This window comes from Cornus florida, unplaced genomic scaffold (genome assembly GCF_030987335.1).
Source record: "Cornus florida cultivar Cherokee Brave unplaced genomic scaffold, ASM3098733v1 CherokeeBrave_3.0.0_Hap2_Chr08, whole genome shotgun sequence".
In the NCBI taxonomy this organism is placed as follows: domain Eukaryota; kingdom Viridiplantae; phylum Streptophyta; class Magnoliopsida; order Cornales; family Cornaceae; genus Cornus; species Cornus florida.
The window spans coordinates 27,486,984-27,508,993 of NW_026775578.1; the positions used below are offsets into that span (position 1 = coordinate 27,486,984).

At 34.1% G+C, this 22,010-nt stretch overlaps 3 protein-coding genes across 5 annotated transcripts; 2 read left to right on the forward strand and 1 right to left on the reverse strand.

The window, feature by feature from the left end:
• The first annotated feature begins 6,660 nt into the window (after window positions 1-6,660).
• On the forward strand, window positions 6,661-13,032 carry LOC132270974 (ras-related protein RABE1a-like). 2 transcript variants are annotated; one of them, XM_059772188.1, is made up of 9 exons: window positions 6,661-6,807; window positions 6,928-7,049; window positions 10,437-10,509; window positions 10,944-11,044; window positions 11,500-11,565; window positions 11,887-11,984; window positions 12,313-12,375; window positions 12,459-12,551; window positions 12,693-13,032. In XM_059772188.1, the coding sequence occupies exons 2-9, from the start codon at window positions 6,977-6,979 to the stop codon at window positions 12,771-12,773; spliced, it is 648 nt and encodes a 215-aa protein (XP_059628171.1). In that variant the 5' UTR covers window positions 6,661-6,807; window positions 6,928-6,976; the 3' UTR covers window positions 12,774-13,032. The 2 variants fall into 2 exon arrangements, with proteins under 2 accessions (XP_059628171.1, XP_059628173.1); XM_059772190.1 differs by lacking the exon at window positions 11,500-11,565.
• A 1,389-nt stretch (window positions 13,033-14,421) lies between these two features.
• LOC132270976 (cystatin-1-like) lies at window positions 14,422-17,735 on the reverse strand. 2 transcript variants are annotated; one of them, XR_009469614.1, is made up of 2 exons: window positions 17,128-17,735; window positions 14,422-16,492 (listed from the first exon to the last, which is right to left on the reverse strand). XR_009469614.1 is itself a non-coding variant. In XM_059772191.1 (2 exons), exon 1 carries the CDS (start codon window positions 17,692-17,694, stop codon window positions 17,149-17,151), a length of 546 nt encoding a protein of 181 aa, XP_059628174.1. In that variant the 5' UTR covers window positions 17,695-17,735; the 3' UTR covers window positions 16,644-16,784; window positions 17,128-17,148. The 2 variants fall into 2 exon arrangements, 1 of the variants encoding a protein (XP_059628174.1); XM_059772191.1 differs by lacking the exon at window positions 14,422-16,492 and adding an exon at window positions 16,644-16,784.
• A 962-nt stretch (window positions 17,736-18,697) lies between these two features.
• Window positions 18,698-19,210, forward strand: LOC132269940 (uncharacterized). Its single transcript, XM_059771159.1, has one exon. It carries the CDS (start codon window positions 18,698-18,700, stop codon window positions 19,208-19,210), a length of 513 nt encoding a protein of 170 aa, XP_059627142.1.
• Window positions 19,211-22,010: the final 2,800 nt, after the last annotated feature.

The following is a 22,010-nucleotide window of genomic DNA, read 5'->3' on the forward strand; positions in this document are numbered from 1 at the left end:
TTATTGAGCAAAGCAGCTTAGTGATTTAGTTAATTAAAATGCTCTTACTAATGAGAAATCAACTTAGAGATAAAATAATGTCACGAATTAACTCGGGAAGGTATGTTTCTAAATGGATAAATGTTCTTCACGATTTCAACGGATCACATCAATCTATAAACATTTTGATATTTAGAAAAATTGTAAAAATTTCCAATCTTTGGAAACTTTCCTTCTCCTATTGCTCGGAATACCTAGTAAAATTATACACTATTGTTCTTCCCCATTTTAGCGGATCACATCAATCTACAAATCCTAAATGAATATCCTAAATGAATTGGGGGTTTAGATGCTTTAGTTTGTTGGATGCAATTTATATATATATATGGTTGATTCACATCTTCTTACTTTATGTGTAATATATATATATATTTTGTGCACATACCAAAATATCTAATTTAAATCTTCTTTATAATATCTCAAGATTATATCTCTTAGGAATTTTCTAGAAAAATGCATCCCTCCTTAACACTCTTCTTTAATACACTTTTGAAACTCCCAGAATGTAGAGTATTTGAATTCTACTCTACACTTGTGTATTAATTTCTCGTATTTATATCTCATATATTTTTGTTCACATACTTTTCACATGCCAATTTTAAAAATATCTAGTTGGGCACCGATAATATCTCAATATTTTCTTTTAGGAATTTTCTAGAATAATGCATCACTCCTTAACACTCATGCAGGTCAATATCTGAAACTTGTAGGAATTTTCTTTTGTGTCTAGGCATTAGCGTGGATATGCTAGGGTGTGTTTAGTAACGTTTTTATTTTCTATTTTTGCAGTCTTAAGAAAGTAGAAACATGATTTTGCTTTCTTGAGTGAAAATGGAAAACAGAAATGATGTTTATTAACACTTGTTATTGTCACAAATTTAAAAACATAAAACAATAACTGTGTTTAGTAATATAATATATTTGTTACAAAATGTACATAATATTCTTTAAATTTTTTATTTTTTTCATGGCAAGAATTTTAGGAGTTATTGAGTAGAGAAGAGGGTGAGGGAGAGGGTAGATGACTTGAATACAAATTTTCGGACACAGGAAGCAGCCCAACTACTCAGGCATGACACTTGCTTCCATTAATATCAAAAAATCATAAATCTAAAAAATCTAAATATAAAATTAGATATACGAAGACAAAAACATTCCCACCAATTATGTATATAAATACATGTATATGCATGATATATACATTTCCAATTATGTATATAAATACATGTGTATGCATGATGTATACATTTATTATGTGATATATAATATATTTAGCATATGATAATTTATTATGAATAAAAAATATTAAATAATATATCTTATATGTAATAAAATATATATTGTGTTATAATATTGTAAATTAATTATAATTTAATATTTACATATAATATAATATAGATATGATATATAATAATATAAAATATCTACTGCTTAAAAATTTAATAACGTTATATTCTATATCAAAAATTATTTTGTCACAAAAAATAATTTACATTATTATTTAATATATTATATATTAAAATATATTTTTATCAAATAGAAAATAATATACAATATTTAATTTATTCTATATTAAAACATATATATTTTTATTAGCATTTAATGTGCAACTTAGTATATAACACAAATAATATGAATCTTATTTGAAATGAATAGTGCCTATGCAATAATATTAGTGAAAACGTTTCTGCGCTACAGTGCCGAAAATATAAAAAATATCATTTTGATGTTTTCTATTTTCTTCACAAAAATTGAAAACGTTTTCTGTTATAGCAAAACAAAAACATTTTATTGAACGCGATTTTTGTTTTCGTTTTACCTTTTTAGAGGTTGACTTATTGACAACAGAAAGCAAGAAACGTTTTTTGTTACTAAACGCAGCCTATTTTACATGTTTAGTTTAGGGGTATGTTAACATTGACAAAATAATTTTTTTTTTCAAATAGGCCGAAAATATAATAGTGTAATAATAGTGCATTAGAATAAGTGAATAAAAAATGAATAAGAAGAGAGAAGAAAAAAAAAAAGTTATTGCACATAAATTATGCATGAGTGCAAGAAAAATGAAATTTAAAGAAAAAATATGAGCGAATTTTGAAGGAAAAAATAGGTTTTAATTGCAGAAAGAGAATGCAAAAGTTTTTGAAGAAGACAAATTTTTTTTTTGAAGAATAAGAAGGAAAAAAAATAAAGAATTAAAGACGTTTTTAGAAATAAATAATTTTATGGGGGATAATTTATAAATTTTTTAGGAGTGTTTTATAAATATTTACAAATTATACGCATAAATTAAATTAAATTTAGTTGATTTAGGGGCAGAGGGGCCATTTTATTAATTTTAGGGGGGACATTTTATCAATTTTTACAAATTTATTTATGGAAAAAAAAAAAATCTAATGGGCCAGCATGGGGGAGGGAGCAGTTGCCCCCTCTAGGCACATGTTGGCTCCGCCCCTGCATGTGACAAATCTGTATTGACTTGTGGAGACCTATTCTCGATCCAAATTGATTCAATGATCAACACTAAGTGGTATTTTTATTTTTATTTTTTGACATTCACTTCAGCCAAATACAATCGTTTAGGACTTGTTTGGTATGCGTTTTGTTTTGTGTTTATGTTTTTGTTTTTATCGGTACTAACTGTAACAGTGAATAGTGAAAAAATGTGTTTGGTAAAAACTCTTTTGTTTTGTACAGTACCGAAACGTTTTGTGAATAGTGGCAAAAAATCGAAACACCAATTTGGTTTTTTATATACGTCCGTACTGTCACATTTTGTACTGTAGCAATGAACAATAATTATTTTTTTAACAAACATGCTTTAATGTTTTTGCTTCCAAAAATCTTTCAACAAATGAACGTTACTAAAGATGCTTCTGATTACAATTCAAAACACTCTACAAATATATATATATATATATATATATATATATATTTATTTATTTATTTATTTTGTTTCGGGTTAAAACAAAATGGCGTACCAAACAAGCTCTTATAATTCAATTTTTGCGCTTTTGAGTGTAGACAACAGAATTTTTCAAAATTAATATTTGTGGTTGTATTTTTTTTTTTTGTTCTGGTAACGTACATTGTTTTTCAGCCAAATTCTCGATTATAGCTCAATTTTGTGCTATAGAAAGAACACCGAATATTCCAAGATTATTATTAGTGGTTGTATTTTTTCTTTTGACAGAATTGCCACAATGCTCTTGAAGGGTTTATCCTCCACTTTTTTATGAATTTCAGAGATTATGTCAAATTAGAATGTTTTTTTTTTCGATTTCTTATATATATATATATATATATATATATATATATATATATATATATATTTTTTTTTTTTTGGTTACTGGTATAAACAGATATACTGCACAACAGATTTACAAAGACATTACAATAGTATTTCAATTTTCTTTGCAATTTGTGTTTGCCAATTGTTTTAGCATAATTTTCTATTTTAATGCTTTGGAGCAAATTGGAAGTGGTTATTGGGCAGTTCGTAACATGCACCGAGGCAACTTCAGCACCAAATTATGGGTGCCTCCTCTCTACAATTTTCTATATATAAGTTATTATATGGTATAATTTATTTAATTGTGCTTAAATTTATGTCCTTTAAATTCACAACATACTATATTCCATATAGCAAATGATGAAGACCATCAATTTTTTAATCTCTTAGGTAAGCATGGATATATAGAACGATACTACTGGATATTATATATGGTCGTCTTTGATTAATAAATACTTGATGAAATCTCATGTATGACGAAAACTATCAATTTTTTAATCTCTTGATGCTTAGGTAAGCATGGATATATAGTCGTCTTTGATTAATAAATACTTGATGAAATCTCATGTTCGGTTGCATGGAATTCACGACTATTTTAAATTATTATTTTTTCAATTACAATTATAAGACACCGGAACATCTATCTATATATATATATATATATATCTGGTGAGGACATATTATAGGAATTACTTTAAACCACTTTGTTACATTATATATAGATCACACCGTGCTTCTTCACATAAACCATGAGGAAACAAGCTTTGCAAAGAACAATCATCAGCAATATACAAAGTCATTAACCATCAATAACCAATTTTTGAGGATTTCCCTAATGAAATTATGAACAAGAATGAAAAAAAATGTTGTATTTAAACATAATGATCACAATTTCATGAAACACAAGACTCTAAATCTAATCATTAAAACAAAATATATGTATATATAAAGTATGAAAAAGTTGCAGCAATGCAGAGAACTGCAACAACTTTTTCTTCATACCCAAAACAATCATTAATATATATAAAGATACATTAATGCCAAAGGTTCTTGGTTGCCCTAATGGTGAAAGTGAAACACCATCATGACTTGACCCTCACGAGAAACCAAACTCTTCGACACCGATCCTTGTCGTCGTTGCCGCCACCATCGCCGCCGTTGGAGGCGTCGGAAGCCATCAGCTTCATTCAGGCCAAATCGAAGAATTATGTGTGTGAAAGTGTGTGATTGTAGTTAGAGATAGAGAGAGCACGGAATTGTTAGTGGCATTTTGTAGGATGGTGGGAGAGTATCTTCTCAGCATATGCTTTGGAACACAACTTTTTGATTTTCTCTTGCTTTCACTTTTATGTAAAATTGTATTATGTTAAAAGTGACACACTTGGCATTGGTGGAATCTACCTAAGACATGTCGTTGTAGTGCTCTCCTTGTTGTTTTATTGTACCAAAGATTCGGAATCGAATGTAAACTCAACAAATTACAATTCTTTAAAATATTATTGCTGAGCTCTCACTCGGTCATATTTGCACATTTATATAATCTCCTCTCTCAAAAGTGAGGTGAAGAGTTCCAACCTCATTGTGACCACATGTTACTATGTGAATGTGTGTGATTTTTTTTTATTTTATGTTGGTGATGTTGAGTATTTTTAGAGCACTCAATAATTCATTATTAGACACATGATGTATACTTCACTTAATTTGTGATGGTGATGTCGAATCTCTTAGAACACCTCCATTGGGCAAATGATGAATCTATTATACTTTATTTAGCTTGTGATTGATAACCTTGTCAAAATTAAGGACGACAAAATACTCGCCCCGTTTCAAATGGTTACGAGAGTAGTTAAATGGTTTTGGGGCAGGGATGGAAAAAAGGTCGTCTGTCCTGTTTCAAACGGTTACGAGAATAGTTAAATGGTTTTGGGGCAGGGATAGGAAAAGGTCGCCCGCCCCATTTATAATGATAAATTATAATTTTGTTTTTATACTTCATTTTATATTCAATAATATTAAGTATATATTCAAATAACTAAATATCATTTTGTATTATTTTTATTTGAGAACTTCCACAAACAATTTTCATTTTTTTGATATTGTTGTAATAATATTGAGTCTCAATTTTCAATTAAGAAGTTGAATCTTATTTTTATCCTGATAAGAGAAAGAGAATTATTATCATAGGGAAAATTTTGTTTAATTTTTTACTTTTGTTAGATTCGTAATACACTTATACAAAACCTGTCCCCGCCGCGCTCCCCTCCCATATTGTTTAATAAATGGTTTTGGACGAAAATAAAGGTAGCCATGCTAAATGGAAATGGGGATGGAGATGGCGTCCCTGTCCCAAATCGTCGTGTTGCCATCCTTGAATTGATGAGGAATGTAATCAAGTGATGAAAGTAAGTTTTTAATTGGTACCGTTTGTCACGTTATGTATCCTACAGCATTTGTTACAGAAAAATGATTTTTTACTTCTTCTTCTTCTTCATTTTTTTTTTTTTTTTTTGTAACTATAGTTGAATTGTAACAAGAATTATTTTATGAAAACCAATATAATGTAATAACGTATATATATTTTCAACAATCATGAAAGTCAAATAAATTTTGTTTCGAAATAAATTACACCACAATGAAAATATTATTTCCGCTTCATATGAAATAAAAAGTAAAAATAAAAATAATTGCTAAACGAAATATTATGCCTATTTTAAATAATATAAATTGAAATGTCAATTAAAATGTACCAATGAGGTGAGTGTTGTTCCTCATAGGTTTGGAAATACTCTAATTGTGTTTGGAGGAGTTTTAAAAAGAGTTTCTAAAACATGAATCTATCTTAAACAGTTAAACCTATCCCAAATATAAATAAAAAAATCTTTTTTATTTTTTATTTTAATGTTAAAATTTAATTTTCTTTTATGATGATGTGTCGAACTCATTCATGATCGTTATTTCATTACTTTATTTATAATTAATATTTCTTTTTTTTTTCAATATTACCTATGCATGTAAAGCCAAAGGACAATATGTGTCTCACAGTAAATTACAATGTTTTCTGAAGAGATCAGACTTAAGTTACATAAAACAAAAACGAGAGTGGGAGTGAATTCGAGAACAAGAGAGTGAAAAATGCAAAATTAAATCCCAAATAATGAAAACTTAAGTAAGAGTGCGCAAAGCATGAAAGCCAAAGTGCCTTCGAAATGTGAGAGCGACAGTTTTGACAAATGATTGTGTGACTTGTATCCAGATTCTATCATTGTGCAATAAAATAAAATAAAAAATTTATCAAGCATAAATAGCATTTTTTTCTTCTCCCAAGTCTCGACAATAAATAGATCGCTATTAAGACCTGCAATAAGTGCACCCCCACATCAGAGAAAAGAAGTAATCAATAGTGCGGCAATGTTATTGGGCATCGTCTGATCTCTCTCGTACCAACCATGTCGCCGATCACTCGCTAACCTGCGCAGGTGACACTCCCACTCTCTCGCTCTACATATGCATCTTTCTGGAACTAGTTGTCCATCTTCATCAATCTTATGTTTTGTATATATTTATGGATTTATGTAATGTTTATATTTTTTGCGCAGAGACCGATTGGTTTAGGTTTTTAGGGTTTACGTTTCTTCTATAATTGCGATGGCTGCTCCACCAGCGAGGGCTCGTGCGGATTACGATTACCTAATAAAGCTCCTCCTCATTGGCGACAGCGGTTAGATTACTGTTTTGTTCTGTTATTTCTCTTGTATTGAGTTTATATGTAGGTTTGAAATTGAAAAAATTCGCGATCTTTGAATCTTTTTTCCTTGATCCCTTTGATGTATGCATATGGTTATTTGGTCTGAAATAATTGGTTGTTGGAATCTGAGTTTGCAGTAAGTTTAGGGATTTTTTATTTTTATTTTTATTTTTTATGTCATAATGGGGTTCACATTATTGTTTTATACAACACGATTTAGCTCATATTTAATTTAAAGTTGTTGTTGTGATCGGCAATATGCATCAGTTTGCCACCTAATTCTTTTGTGTTGATTCAATTGTAGTCTAAATATACTCATTTAGATTCTAAAGAAATAGAGTGAAGGAACAAAGTTAGAAGAGAATGAAGAATAAGAAGAGAGATTGTGATAAAATAAGAAAAGGGGGAGAAAATAAAGGGAGGAAAGAAGAAGGGAGAAGAGCGAAGGGAGTAGAGAGCTAGAATAGAGATAGCAAATAGAGAAAAAGAGGGAGAGAGAAGGTGACAAAGAGAGAACAGACACTCAGAGCGTTAGGGATTGGAATTCGTGTTAATAATTGTGTTCGTCTCTTGTTGAGACAAGAACATTATGTTTTATGATCAATCGAGCGCAACCTGTTAATTGTTTGTGTTAAGAACCCTTGACATGAACACGTCCTGCTTATTAGACAGGTTACATGACACGACCAATAACTTATTTAATAAATGGGTCATTAATTAAACGGCTCAATTTAGGTTTAACAGGTTGAGTCCCCAAATTTGAAGACAACATGTTTATTTATGGATTAATCGTGTTGATGTGATTAATCGTCCTTCATCAAACTTTACCACCCCTAACATAGACAACAAAATAGAGATGGAAAAGAAGGGAGCAAGAAGACAATGGAGAAAGAAATAGGGAACAAAGATTTGAGAGAGAGAGAGAGAGTGGCCATGCCATGGAGGCCAAGGGGGAAAGAAAGAGCTACATAGTGGTCTTTCCCTCCTTTTGTTTGATTGTGTAGGAAGGAGTCATAGAAAGAAAGAAGGAAATGGTGTTTCATGATTTTATACTACTTTAAAAAATTAGGATAAAGTACACCAACACCACCTGAGTTTTGGCAAAAGGACACTCAGGTGAAAGTTACCTGTTTTTGGGACAATGACACCCCCTTGAAAAAATTCCATCCAAACAAGGTCTTAAATCATATGAAAAGACAAAATTGCCCCTTAATATTAAATTCAAATTTATTACAAAATATCATTACATGTCAAAATGGCACAATTGCCCCTCAAAATTTAGCACCACAAATTAGCGCCAAGTGGCGCTAGAGTAACAACCCGTAAATCTAATCTTCTAACCATTGAACCACACACCAGATACTGTCTGCCTCTCTCTCTCTCTCTGCGAATCTTTCATTTCTTCTCTTCTCTTCGTATCACCATCTCTGTTTGAAACCCTAGTCACCATGATCATTTTGAAACCCTAGTTCTGGAGGCTGATTTCGCGATCTCATCAAGACCAACCAGTATCTTTGTTCTGCTTTGGTCTCCACACATCTCGGGTTCTCTCTTAACACACTTTTCTCTTTATATATATATATATATAAATCTATATTAATCTATGCCTTTTTTCCTAAATTATATTAATCTATTCGTGTGTATATATATCTATATATCTTTATTCTGTTTTTGATTTTATTTGTAGGTTTGATGAAAAAATCTTCCATTGAAACCTTGATCTTTCTTGAAATCTTTTTGTTAATTTACAAAAAAAAATATGGGGTTTTTTTTTTTACAAAAATTTTGTTCTTGATTTCTTTACTAAAATGGTGTTTCCTTTACAAAAAAATATTGTAAAGAAAATATGGTGTTTTCTTTATGCGGTTTTTGGTTTTCTTTATTTTCTTTACTAAAATGGGGTTTTATAAATATGGGTTTTTTTTTTTTGGGTAACGAAATCTTTGTTCCTGTTTATTAAGTTGTTTCAGGGATGTATTTATATATAGTCTATACTCTTCATGTTTCAAGGGTCAAATGTTGGTACGCATAAATTTTATTCTCTAATTTATTAATCTGTTTTCCAATTTATTAATCTGTTTTAGGGATGTATATACCTTACCTTAAAATAAGTTGCGACAAACCCTTGATTGTGCAGATTATCAATAGTGGCTTCGCCTAATGTTTCATCATCTCTGCCCGTAACAAGGAATATACCTTGAATCCACTTTCAACTAGCTTGTTGAACAATTTTAGAACTGCAGGAATTGCTGTGCACCCTCCTCTCTATGCCCAAGCCTTATATATATATATATATATATATATATTTCATCTGTTTCAGAAGGGTAGTTTTGTCCAATTTATTAACTTGTAAAGTTAAAAAGGTCAACTAAATAGTCAAAGGGCAATTTGGTCAATTTTCCATGCTAGTTGGCTTCAAGGGGTGTATTTATCCACTTTTCAATCTTCAAGGGTGTCATTGTCCCAAAAACAGACAACTTCCATCTGAGTGTCCTTTTGGCAAACCTCAGGGGGTGTTAATGTACTTTACCCTAAAAATTAATGATGTTGTTTGAAGCTAATCCTTTCCTCCCATGTTTGAGAGGGAGGAATATGATGGTCCCAAAGTGAAGGGCCTTCCCTCATCTCTTCTACCCCCTTCCCCTTTTGCCCTTAGGAAACAATTGAAAGCCTATATATCTCCCTACCCTTTCTTTTCCCTCATTTCCTTTCTCCTATTTTCTTCCCTCCTATCAAGGAGACCATTAAAGTCTATTACTTATCAAGAAAACAAAAGGAGACCATTAAAGTCGGTTTTCTATTTCATGTAAAAGGTGGCTTCCTCTGGGGATTTTGTCATTATTACTTTATGTGAAACTTTTCTGAATCTCTGCCTCTTAAATTGTCATCGTAATGGTGCAGTGAATGATTTTACTTTATTTTCCGAGCATCATATTGGTAAATAGTTAATTATTTGTGCTGTTTAAATTAATGTTTGGTCAACGATTGTTTTGAAGGAAACCCAGTTCTTTTTCTTTATTTGTATTTTGCAAGAGCTATTTTTTATTTACTTATTATTATTATTATTTTTAAAGGTGGGGGGAATTGTTAGAAGTTGCCAGATTGTTTAGAATGAGCACCCAGGATAGCTGATGGTTTTACCTCCTTTGAGTTTCTAACCATTCTAATTGTGTGCCAATTGTCAAAGAAGTCCTTACAGTTCCTTTATTTACTATTTTCTCCAAGCTTTTCGTGCTGCTACCACTTCTCAGTGGTTCTTTTTATGACAGCTTCTATACTGTAATTATCAACATGTTACTTCTTACTGTACTTGAACTAGTGATTTTGATCTTTTGACATTCTTATTAGATATCTTTACAGGCGTGGGAAAGAGTTGCCTGCTTTTGCGGTTCTCAGATGGTTCCTTCACGACAAGTTTTATTACCACCATTGGGTTTGTATTCTTGGAAAACCCTGATTCTTTATATACTGGATCTTCTTGGCATAATTTTTTGAGGATCTGGATACCAAGAAGATTATCAAGATTAACCAATTACTGGGCCTGCCCAATGAAGTGCAAAAGTGAAGGATGATCAGATGATTATCAACTATTTGGTTTCATTTTATCTGTCCGCTGGTGAAAAACTTTATTTGGAGTGATGGATAAGTTTTTTAAAAAACAATGGTAATAGTCTCATCCATCCTGGTAATGCATTGATAGGCATTTAGAAGATCTTGTAGGTGAGGCCTGGTTGGTGGGTTCAAGAATTTGCCCTCTTATGCATAGACTCATGGACATGAAGTTTAAAGACATTGGAAGCTCATTTTAACATTTCTACCTTTTTCTTATCTTTTTATGATTTTACAGTAATTCTATTTTCCTGGCAGCATTGATTTCAAGATAAGAACCATTGAGCTTGACGGCAAACGGATTAAATTGCAAATTTGGGATACAGCTGGTCAGGAGCGGTTTCGGACTATCACAACAGGTATGTGGTTGGGCTTCTGCAAGTTGGCTCCTCATTTTGAAATACGAAGATAGCATGATGGATGATGCCCTGCTTAACTGCACTTGCAATTTTTGGCACAACACAGTGTGGTTCTGCATATTTCATTGTCCACCTAGGAGCTTTTACGAATTGTATTATTTGACCCTACCCTTTCACATATGAATCTCAAAATATAATACCAGTGAAAATTGTAATTCCCTCAAATGTTGAAGCAATGATACATTGTCTTATGTAATTTGGATCATATCACCAGGTTGATATTCAGCTGTGGAGTTGTTATCATCATTTGGTTCGTAGAGATATTTACTTGCTGGCTTATGGACTTATAGGTGTCTCATTTTTAGTTATTTGATCGCTATATTTTCCCTAAGCTGCATCTTGTATCGTCCTAGTTTTGGTCAGAAGCTTGCTATAAGTAGCTTATCTTTTTGCAGCATACTACCGAGGCGCCATGGGTATCTTGCTGGTATATGATGTGACAGACGAGTCATCTTTCAACAGTAACTGCTCATTTATCTTACCTTTGTCTTGAACTTTGGACTGCAATGCCTGTGTTTGATGGATTATAAAATTGTCAAATTCCATCCACTTTATCCCTCCTTTTGTATTTTTAGTGTACTTCTTGCATTCTTATATTGGCTATGGTCAATCAGTGGAACTGGTTTTTTATGATTCAGATCCTTAGTTCCATTGAGAAAGATTGCACAAGACCTTTCTTTGTTGGGTCAGAGCTTCACCCATCTCTACAGGACTTGCTTGCTACTATATATTTTACATTTCCTTCACTTCTTTCATTAAGCTTAGTTTATCTTTGTGTTCAGACATTAAGAATTGGATTCGCAACATTGAACAACATGCCTCCGATAATGTCAACAAGATACTGGTGGGTAACAAGGCTGACATGGATGAAAGTAAAAGGGTAAGTTGTTGACCAGGGATTCTTTTCATATTGCTTTATATCTTTTTGAATTGGGTTGTTTAGATTGCAGAGCATACGGTTGTGTTTTGTTGGATGACTTTCATAAATAAAATAAAAAATCATTTAATATTCCCCCCAAAAATAAATAAACAAATAAATTAATTAATTAAAATTTGAGAAAAAGGAAGAATCATGCTGAACTTTTTACATCCTCATTATCAATCTTCTGCCTCTGTGGGCGCATGTGGATGCATGTGTGCATAATTAGCTTGCATTTGCCATCTCCATAACCGGAAAAGATGATTTTTTTTTTCTTTCCTATTTCTAGGCTGTTCCTACCTCCAAGGGTCAAGCTTTGGCTGATGAGTATGGTATTAAGTTCTTTGAAACAGTGAGTAGAGATTTTTTTCCAATATTTGATCTCCTTCAAAATCTTGTCTCTCTATGTTCACTTTGGAAAATTATGTACCACAGAGTGCAAAGACAAATATGAACGTGGAGGAGGTCTTCTTTTCAATAGCGAGAGATATAAAGAAAAGGCTTGCAGAAACTGATTCCAAGGCTGAGGTGCGAGCTACAAATTTTATATCATCCCTTCTTTTTCTTTTTCAGAAAGGTGTAGGTCAACTAATGTGCGTTACACAAGAGAATCCTGCTTTACATTTCTCTTTTCAAATTTCAACGTATTCCTTTGGTTGGTGGTTGCAGCCTCAGACGATTACGATCAACAAACTAGATCAGGCGGCTAGCAGTAGTCAAGCACCCGCAAAATCTGCTTGCTGTGGTTAAGTAATGGGCATCAAAATATAAGGAGAGGGGAGGGTTCTGCAAGTGGCACTCTTGAGGGTGCAAAACTAATTGGTGGCGACAAAAAGGTCGTCCATGTATTTATTGCCTACATTTTTATTTTATATGACAGACTTCTAACTTTGATCTTTTGAGAGGTTGTTCTTTTGCTTGGTTTGTGGAATTTATTAGATGAGTATTCTTTCTATGATGTTTTTTGTTATTATTATTTATTTATTTTCTTTTCTTTTTGTAAAGTAAATTTGTATTGATCAATGTGTGTATATATAAGTGTAACCAGGGCATACCCTGGGGCCAAAGGCCACCCAAACAACCCATCTAATCTAGCACTGGGAGGATGGAGAAGCAAAGTCCAGCCGAACTCGGGAGCACGAAAAACACACACAATTGACGGCAGATGGAGAGCCAAATCACGAAGCAGCCACCGGAGAATCAAAACATGATGATACTTCCAGAGCAGAGCCAACCAAAACAAAGAAGACGCTAGAGGCATTGATCCCTTGTAGCTGTTTTAATGTAGAAAGATGAGTAGAAGTGTTGTTCTCATCTTGGAAGCAAACAGGTAAGGCCTCGTTTAAGCTTGAATCTGGGGTTGGGATTATTATATAGGAGTAATTCAGTTATGCATGATTTAATGAGGATTATAGAATCGTAGTATTATTCTGTGTGGGTAATTAAGGGTTGTAGTGTGATATCTAATTTACTGTTCAAAGCGGGAAGAAGCTGGGGTTAATGTCCCGTCAGGGGCAAAATGAATTGTTTTTTGCTAGGGTTAGAAGGAACAAATTGTATAGTTGATGCCTAATGGATATATTGAGCTAATGAGTTATAGAAATGCAACAACAATGAATAATGCAGTACTCGTCATAATGAGTTGGCATCTTGGCAAGTTTCAGCAGAACATCAGAAGTTCTAAACGACTCACTAAAATAAAAGGTAAAACCTAGCAAAACCATAGCTATTATCCAGCAACCACATCAATCATCTTGACCTTGCTTGAGTCCATCGTTTTCCTTTTTGTTTAAGTTTATTTCTTTTAATTTTATATTTTCATTTTTGTAAGATGTTTAAAATTTACCTCCATTTAGATGATAGATTTATAATTTTGCTGACTAAACTCTCAGCCCCTTTTATCCTTCTCATCTCTCTTGCACGTAAAGGGAGCCTGTATCATGTTAGAACTCTAAAAAAATCTCTCTCTAATCTCCACATCCGTTCTTGTTACCCCCACCTCCTTTTCAAAACCCTGATCTCCATCATCTTTATCCTTCATTCCAACTGCAAAATTTCTTGGACTAAATCCTAGGCGGGTCGAGCCATCGAATCTCATTCAGCCGTGAGTTTTCCGACGAAGAGACCTTGAAGATTGTCGATTCAAAGCATCGCCTCATTCTAAAATGGCAAAATATCCGACAGTGACCCAAACAACCCAACAAATCTAGGACGATATGTATATGTAAATTTTTTGTAAAGTAAATTTGTATCGGTCAAATATATATATATATATATATATATATATATATATTCACGTGTAACCAGGGGCCAAAGGCGGGATGGGAAAGCAAAGTCCAGCCAACTTAGGAGCACAAAAAACACACAATTGAGAAGCCATTAACATTGGAATGCTAGCAGAAAACAGTAAATACAACACCAATGATGTATAATGACACTCCTTTTCAAGGTTCAATTTTGTCATCACAGACAAAAACTCTACACGTAATATATGCAAGTAGTTAAAAAAGTACAAAGAAACACGGATTCTTTAAATCCTTACTTAAAAGTACAAAGAAACACGGATTCTTTAGATCTCTGCCTATGTAATAACTTCACATCTTTTAGATCGTTTGTAACGATCGTAGAAGTACGTTCCACTAACAATCTACACCGGACCAAAACACATAATCCCCTCCACAAGAAGGGATCCGGATTCCAATGCCTAGCACGTTCTGTTTGGGACATAGTCTTAAAGATGCATTATCTCACATAATTTCCAATGTGTGTAATCCCCGAGTGAAATTATCGTAGAATGAAGGTTCACAGTGGGAGAATGGAACAAGTCTAGGCTTTTAAGCATGCAAATGAGTTTTTGATGTTAGCTCCAGTCCCTCAGTTTTTGGATTGAATAAGAAGTTCCATATTCATACTGATTGATGCGCAGGAACAACTGCTTGACCACTCCATCTGCTTTGCAAGTAGACAGCCGACTTTCCGCTTGGGAATTATACAACCATGGAACCTTCTTTATCATAATTCAACCCACAACAAAGACCGAAGATCAAAGAGAGTTGTGCTGGTAGCAACATACCAAAAACAAGATGCGATAAGTTGATTCGACTATAAACAAGGTAGTGAGGATGAAATAATTGAACTGAAAGCACAGTCGGAGATTCTTCAAACTTGCTTAACCACTTTACATCGGTTAAGCAACAGCTTCGGATCGCTTATGCAACTTACTTAACATCGCATGTTTCGTCGCTGGTGAATTGCATTTCATAAACAATGTATTGTATTGCGTATGCAGCACAGGATGTCCTGCGCCACAAGAGTGATCTTAATTCCATCAAAATGGGACACACTGATGCTTTAGAGATAGGTCCAGAGAGAGTGTCACAAGGCTGGACAGAGCAGATTTTATCTCAGAAATACTAGACAGAAAAGGAAGAAAAAAAAAAAGGTTCAAATAGCAGGTCTAAGTCAAATTCATAGATGTATTTGAACAACGGAAACTCACAATTGACAATAATGAAGCAAGAAAACCATACTCACAATTACCCATTCTCACAATTGAACTATCCACAACAATCCAACCCATATGACATCTACATTTTGCAAAATCAAAAGGCAAACAATGGAGAAAGCATTCATATTCATAAACTAATAGCTTAAAATAATGAAGCAAGAAAACCTAGATTCTCAAGCACAACTCTGCCATAATAAAGAAAAAAGTTTGTAAGAACGGAAATATTCAATCCCATACATTAGAAAACAACGCGGCCTCTTCTAAACACCAAAGGCTCTCCACTTTGCGACATTGGTACAGTGACAATCACAACTTCAATACACTTTCTTCCTTTTTCTACACCCTTAAAACTAGTACACTTTCTCCTGGTGTATTCACCATCTGAGCCTCAGCTAGCCTGAAGGCAATGCACAATTTTTAAGTACAACCAGGTATATCAGGTAGGGAGGATGAAGTTACTGCATTGAAAGCACAATTGGAGATTCTTCAAACTAAGATCGCAATAAAAGAACAAACTCTGATGGACAAGATAAACACAGTCTGTTCAATTATAAACACAAAACACGTAAAGCAATATGCATCAAAACGGCATCGTCTTGATACACATGCAATAGCAGCAATACCTTACATCAAGGTGCAACACTAATCACATTGAGAGGCAACACATGCAACAACATTACTTTTGAACTCGACAAAGACAACACCATTATATCAAAAATACAATTTAATAGTATTGCATTTTCGATGTAATGGTATTGTGTATGTCGTGTTCTCAATGTAATGGTGTCATATCTCAATGTAAAGTGTTGCCTATGCATCAAGAGGGTGTCGTTTTAATGCAACGAAACAAGATGTTGTCAACGAGCCAAACTGCAACAAGCACCAAACGAACCTGGAGAGGGTCCATGTTCCAAACACAAAAGAGTCCATAATGCACCAAGAGCGAGCAAACCCTGATATACTGCAATTTTTCCTTCTTTTCCCAACAGAAGGCAAACTTTTCTTCACACATGATGCACTAATTTTTTTATTTTTACTTTTTTTTTTAATAGGTAATATTTTAAATGAAAAATATGGGGCGCATCCAAAGGAATACACAAGCAAATATAACATATTCACAAAGTCCACTTTATCCCCCATTGATTTACCACATAGTACACTAAAATAGAAGCAAAAAGTGGCAAAACCAGCTATTATCTACATCTTAATAGCAGCAACTTTCTACCCGACTCCGGCTCCAGCTCAGTCTTTACCTAATAAAGATACAAAGGTACTTATTAAGCTCACAATCAACAACTTCTAAGTGACCCGTTAATCATCTTGATTTACAGTCAATTATCCTAAATTTTGTAACAAAATTTGCTTCCATCTAACCTAACCACTCTCTCCATAATTTATTCCATCTTCTTCACACAAGCTTCTCCACATACAAAAACAATAATTTGAAAATTCAAATATTTTTTTAATTATGTTTTAATAACTCAACAAATATCATATATATGTATATATATATATTCCAAGTAATTCGATTGGATCATCAACTCGGCTTAAAGTTGATTTCTTTATAGGAGGTATTATCATTTAAAAGAAAGTCACCATTTTCTGAAGAAGGATGATTCATGAATGTTGGGACTCGAGCTCGCACCAGTCCTTCAAGGAGACGCTGTTACTTTCGATGAGGGTATCAAGAACATGAGCTTTGTATAACTTTTTGACACCTTTGTTGGATGCCTCCAGAGTAATATAGTAGAATCGGCCATTTTTGACCAGTTGAACCTTGGCGCTGACCACCCTTTCAAACACAAGTTTCAGATGCTGCACGCCACCGATGGTGAACGCTGCGAATTGGCCCAGGGCTTTGACGCGAGGATTTGTCTCAGCGTCTCCTAAATTCCCCAAACCGCTCCCTAGGGTTTCCACACAATGCTCTGGCAGAGTCGTCGCCGTCGTCTTTGTCGAGTCAACTGCTGAACACCCATTTATGATTGAAGTGTGTATGCTTCTTCTACGATGCTCGTCAGGACTTCCCTCCGCCGGAAGAGTGGTGGCGGTGGTGGAGGAAAAAGGCCAAGAAGGAATTCCATGATGCCTCATATGTGAGCCCAAAAAACCAAATTTCTTCGTATTGCATTGATTTCTGCCCAGACGACAACGGAGAGCCATGAGTAAGAAGAGGCTAAGTCCCTGCTTGCTAGGGTTTTGAAATCTGTTCAATCGGTTGAACAAATGATTTAATGATTTATAAACACTAAATAGCACAGTGGGACCCTGTTGCTTGGGCCCAATCTAGTGTAGACCCTACCACGCTGTGCTGACCAGGGTTTTATTTGATCTGGTCAATTCGTAAATCCGATTCAGACTGATTGAATTGGACTCTTACAAATCGATTCGATCCATCCGTTAACTACAGTTGATGATTTCGCACTTCATCTAAGTTAGCAAACAGGGCCTCGATACAGTCTGTCTTTATTACCGTCTCCGTCCAATACTAATTGCCTAATTTGAAAATTTTGACTCACAATTACATTTTATTTTTGAATCATTTGAAATCATTTTTAACCATATATATATATATTTTTTATATACTTATATATCACTTATATCTCATATTAAAAGTCTACTTTAATAACTTTGACTCACAAAAATTGTAAGTTAAATTTTTTTAAGAGGATAATAATTATGGGACGGAGTTAGGCCATCTGCACCAGTCTATCCGGATTTTAGCTTTTTAAAAACGCCACATCAGCAATTCCAAGAGCCACGTCAGTAATTTTCGCTCTCCAAAAACATGCACTTCATTAGGCTCTCCGAATTTTCGCTCTAAAAAAATAATAATAAATTAAAATTAAATTTTTTTTTTTTTTTTTTTTTGTTTAAACTTTACTTAAATGGTTATATTCGTAACGGTTATATTTTTAACGGCTATATTTTTCATCTTATATAATGAAACTCATTTGCTCATTTAAAAATCATCACTATATTCATCTCTCTCTATTGTAGCAAAATATCATTATCCATCTTTTTCAATTTCGAAATTCGAATGGCTTTGTCATCATAAGTTTTTCCTTTGGCAGACTCTAATTCTTCATCTTCCTCGTCATCCTCTTCGGAAGATGATTTTTTTGGGGCGTTGATTCAACAGGATCAAGACAAATTCTATGAGATTATGAATTCAGTGAGGCCAGAGATAGTTGAGCAAGTATTTCAAGTCCGTAAAAAGAAGCGGTACATTCATCGTGACCAAGAGGGAAGCCACTATCAACTAATGAAAGACTACTTCGACGAGAATTGCACATATCCAACGGAGTATTTTCACAGGCGATTCAGGATACAACGAGAACTTTTTTTTCGTATCCTTAATGATGTCAAAGCTTATGATGACTACTTTGTTCAAAAAAAGGATGCGACTGGTCGTCTGGGTTTGCCTTCTATACAAAAGATGACAACTGCTATTCGTATACTCGCATATGGTTGTGCAGCAGATCATTATGATGAGTATATTAAAATCAGCGAGAGCACTGCCATTAAATGCTTGAAGGCATTTTGTAATGCTATTGTTACTGTGTATGCAGAGGAGTATATGTGCCCACCCAACGAAGCCGACATAGCACGGCTGCTTGAAGAAGGGGAGCAGAGAGGATTTTTGGGTATGCTTGGTTTTATCGACTGTATGCACTGAAAGTGGAAGAATTGCCTAGTGGAGTGGTAAAGCACACATAGGGGACGATCTGACAAGAATACTCTCATATTGGAAGTAGTTGCCTCACAAGATTTGTGAATCTGGCATGCATTCTTCGGAATGCCGGGTTCACACAATGATATAAATGCGTTCGATCATTTCTCGGTATTCAACGACATCGTCAATGGCCAATTACCTCCGGTTAATTATGTAGTGAATGGACATCAGTACTATAGAATGTGGTATTACCTGTCTGATGGTATATACCTTAAGTGGACAACTTTGATGCAGACCATCCCGCACCCAACCACTACAAAAGAAAAATTATTTGCTCAGCAACAAGAGGCAGCAAGGAAAGATGTGGAACGGGCTTTTGGGGTATTGCAGATCAAGTGGGCAATAACATAAGGACCAGTGCTTTACTGGGAGAAAGATGACTTGTGCCTCATAATGAAAACGTGCATCATTTTTCACAATATGATCATTGAAGATGAGCGTCATGCAAATGTTGGAAGATGGACTCCGCCACCAGAGGATGCAATCCCGATTCCCACTTTAAGTTGATGCCCATCAGTTTTAGCGGCACACATATCCTCTCGCCAACTTCAGATTCGCAACAGAGAAACAAATACGCGGTTGAGGAATGATTTGATGGAAAATTTGTGGAACCGCTATGCTGATGAAGATGTTTAATTTATATTGCATTTTGTTTGTTTTTAAGATGTTATGACATTTTGTGTAGTAGAATTTTTATTATGTAATGGTTTTTTAAGATTAAAAATAATGAATTAGAATAAGAAAATAAGTATTAGAAAATTCTATGTGAATAAGTAGATGAATTTGTAATTTTAATTATTTCTTTTACAAAAAGTGTTAAAAAAAAGCTTTATTTATTTATTTTTGGCCCAAATAAATAAGGATTACAAAATAAGGATTAAAAATAATGAATTGGAATAAGAAAATAAGGATTATAATTTAAAGCAAAAAATAAATAAATAAATAAAGCAACAACAAATTTTAAGGAAAAAAAACAAAAGCTTTTTGAATTTATTTTTGGCCAAATAATTTTTTTTTTTTTTCGATAAATAGTGCCTAAACAATATATTTTTTATTTAATGAATTTTATTTAAATTTTTTTTTTTTTTTTTTCTAAAAGGAGTTAAAAATAACATATTTTTAGGTTTTTTTAAAAAAAATTCTGCCAAACAGTGCCTTAAGACAAAATAGTGACAGCCTAAAATAACTTATTTTTTTTAAGGCACTGTTTGGCGCACTCTACATAGGCTGGAGAATAAGACAAAATAGCGACAGCCCAAAATGGCGTTGTTTTGAAGCAAGAAAAAACAAAAAAAAAAAAATTCCAGCAATCGCGGGCCGGCTCGCTAAATATTGCGAGTCGGCCCACGATCACTAATGGGCCCTACCGCTTATAGCTAACCCGCTACAGCATCCACAGTCTATTCGCTCGCCCAAATTGGGCTTTGTAGAGCCCACTGCGGATAGCCTTAGTATTTGGTAAAATTAAAAGTGGTAAATTTGTATCTTCGATTGATATTATTAATGATACGAGATTATGCAATATTAAAAATACCATAAGGTGTATTCCCCACCCACTTATTATTACTTGTGCATGGAGTAATCCTTTTATCATCGGAGAAGAAAACGAAACCCTAGTAAATCCGCCTTTACATATCTTCTCATGGCTCTGCGGCTTCTACTTTGCAGGAATCAGTGGAAGACGAAGAATCCAGGCATTCTGTTGGGGTCAATCAACCAACGTCTCTGCCATTCTCCGCCCTCTTCTACTACCACCTCCACCACCGGAACCACATCAGGGCTTGAGAGAATTTTGACAGATATTTTTGGCCATGCTTCCTACAAACCACCAAAGAAACTCATGTACTTTAACGATCATCTAGGTCGTCCCGTGTCCATCCCGAACGCCCACAAAGATGATCATATGAAATTCCTCTCCCAATTCGCAGTGTTCATGATCAATGACACCAGAATAAGAGACAATTCAAAAAGACTCGAGTTTGTGCGAGTGGTTAGCGCCAAGCGTGGTGCCACTTACCAAATTAATCTAGAGGCAGCCTCAATTGATGATGGTGATGGGAGGGTCACAAAGTTCTACGAGGCAATGTCTGTCATCACAAATGTTTGCCTCAAGTTGCAGAGTTGGAGCGAGCTCCAGTCTCCTCCTACCACCACTCAATCCTCTTTGGACTAGCCAGTAGGTATTTCTTCTCCTTCTTATACTTCAATGTTTTTTTTTTTTTTGTTAGATGGGTGAGCTTTTATAAATAAATAGAGAAAAAAACTGAACAACAAAGACCACAAAGCAACACGATCTATTACAAGATCAAAATCAAAAAAGGGAAGAAGCCAAAGCCAACTGTCAAAACAATCAGACAAAATCAACTTGGTAACCTTAGGAACTTGAACTCAAAGCCAGGAATCAGCAGAGCCACTGACAGCACCCATAGACAATAAAAGGACGATACACAAAGTATCCACATTCAGTTGGGAGCTGGACTGTAAAAGAGCAAATGAATATGCTGCCAAAGAGTAACAACACAACCTTACTGAAGTAGTTGATGTAGATCCTCCATTGTGTCAATTCTTTAAAGTCTTCACTCCAACATAGCTTGATTGGGGCACCTCCTCAAGGTAAATGAAAATGCTGTCCTAGGGAAATCGCACAACCTTGCTGAAATAACTGTTGAAGATCCTCCATTGTGCCAATTCTCCTTAAGTCTTCACTCCTTAACTTGATTGAGGCAAGTCTTGTCTTAACACA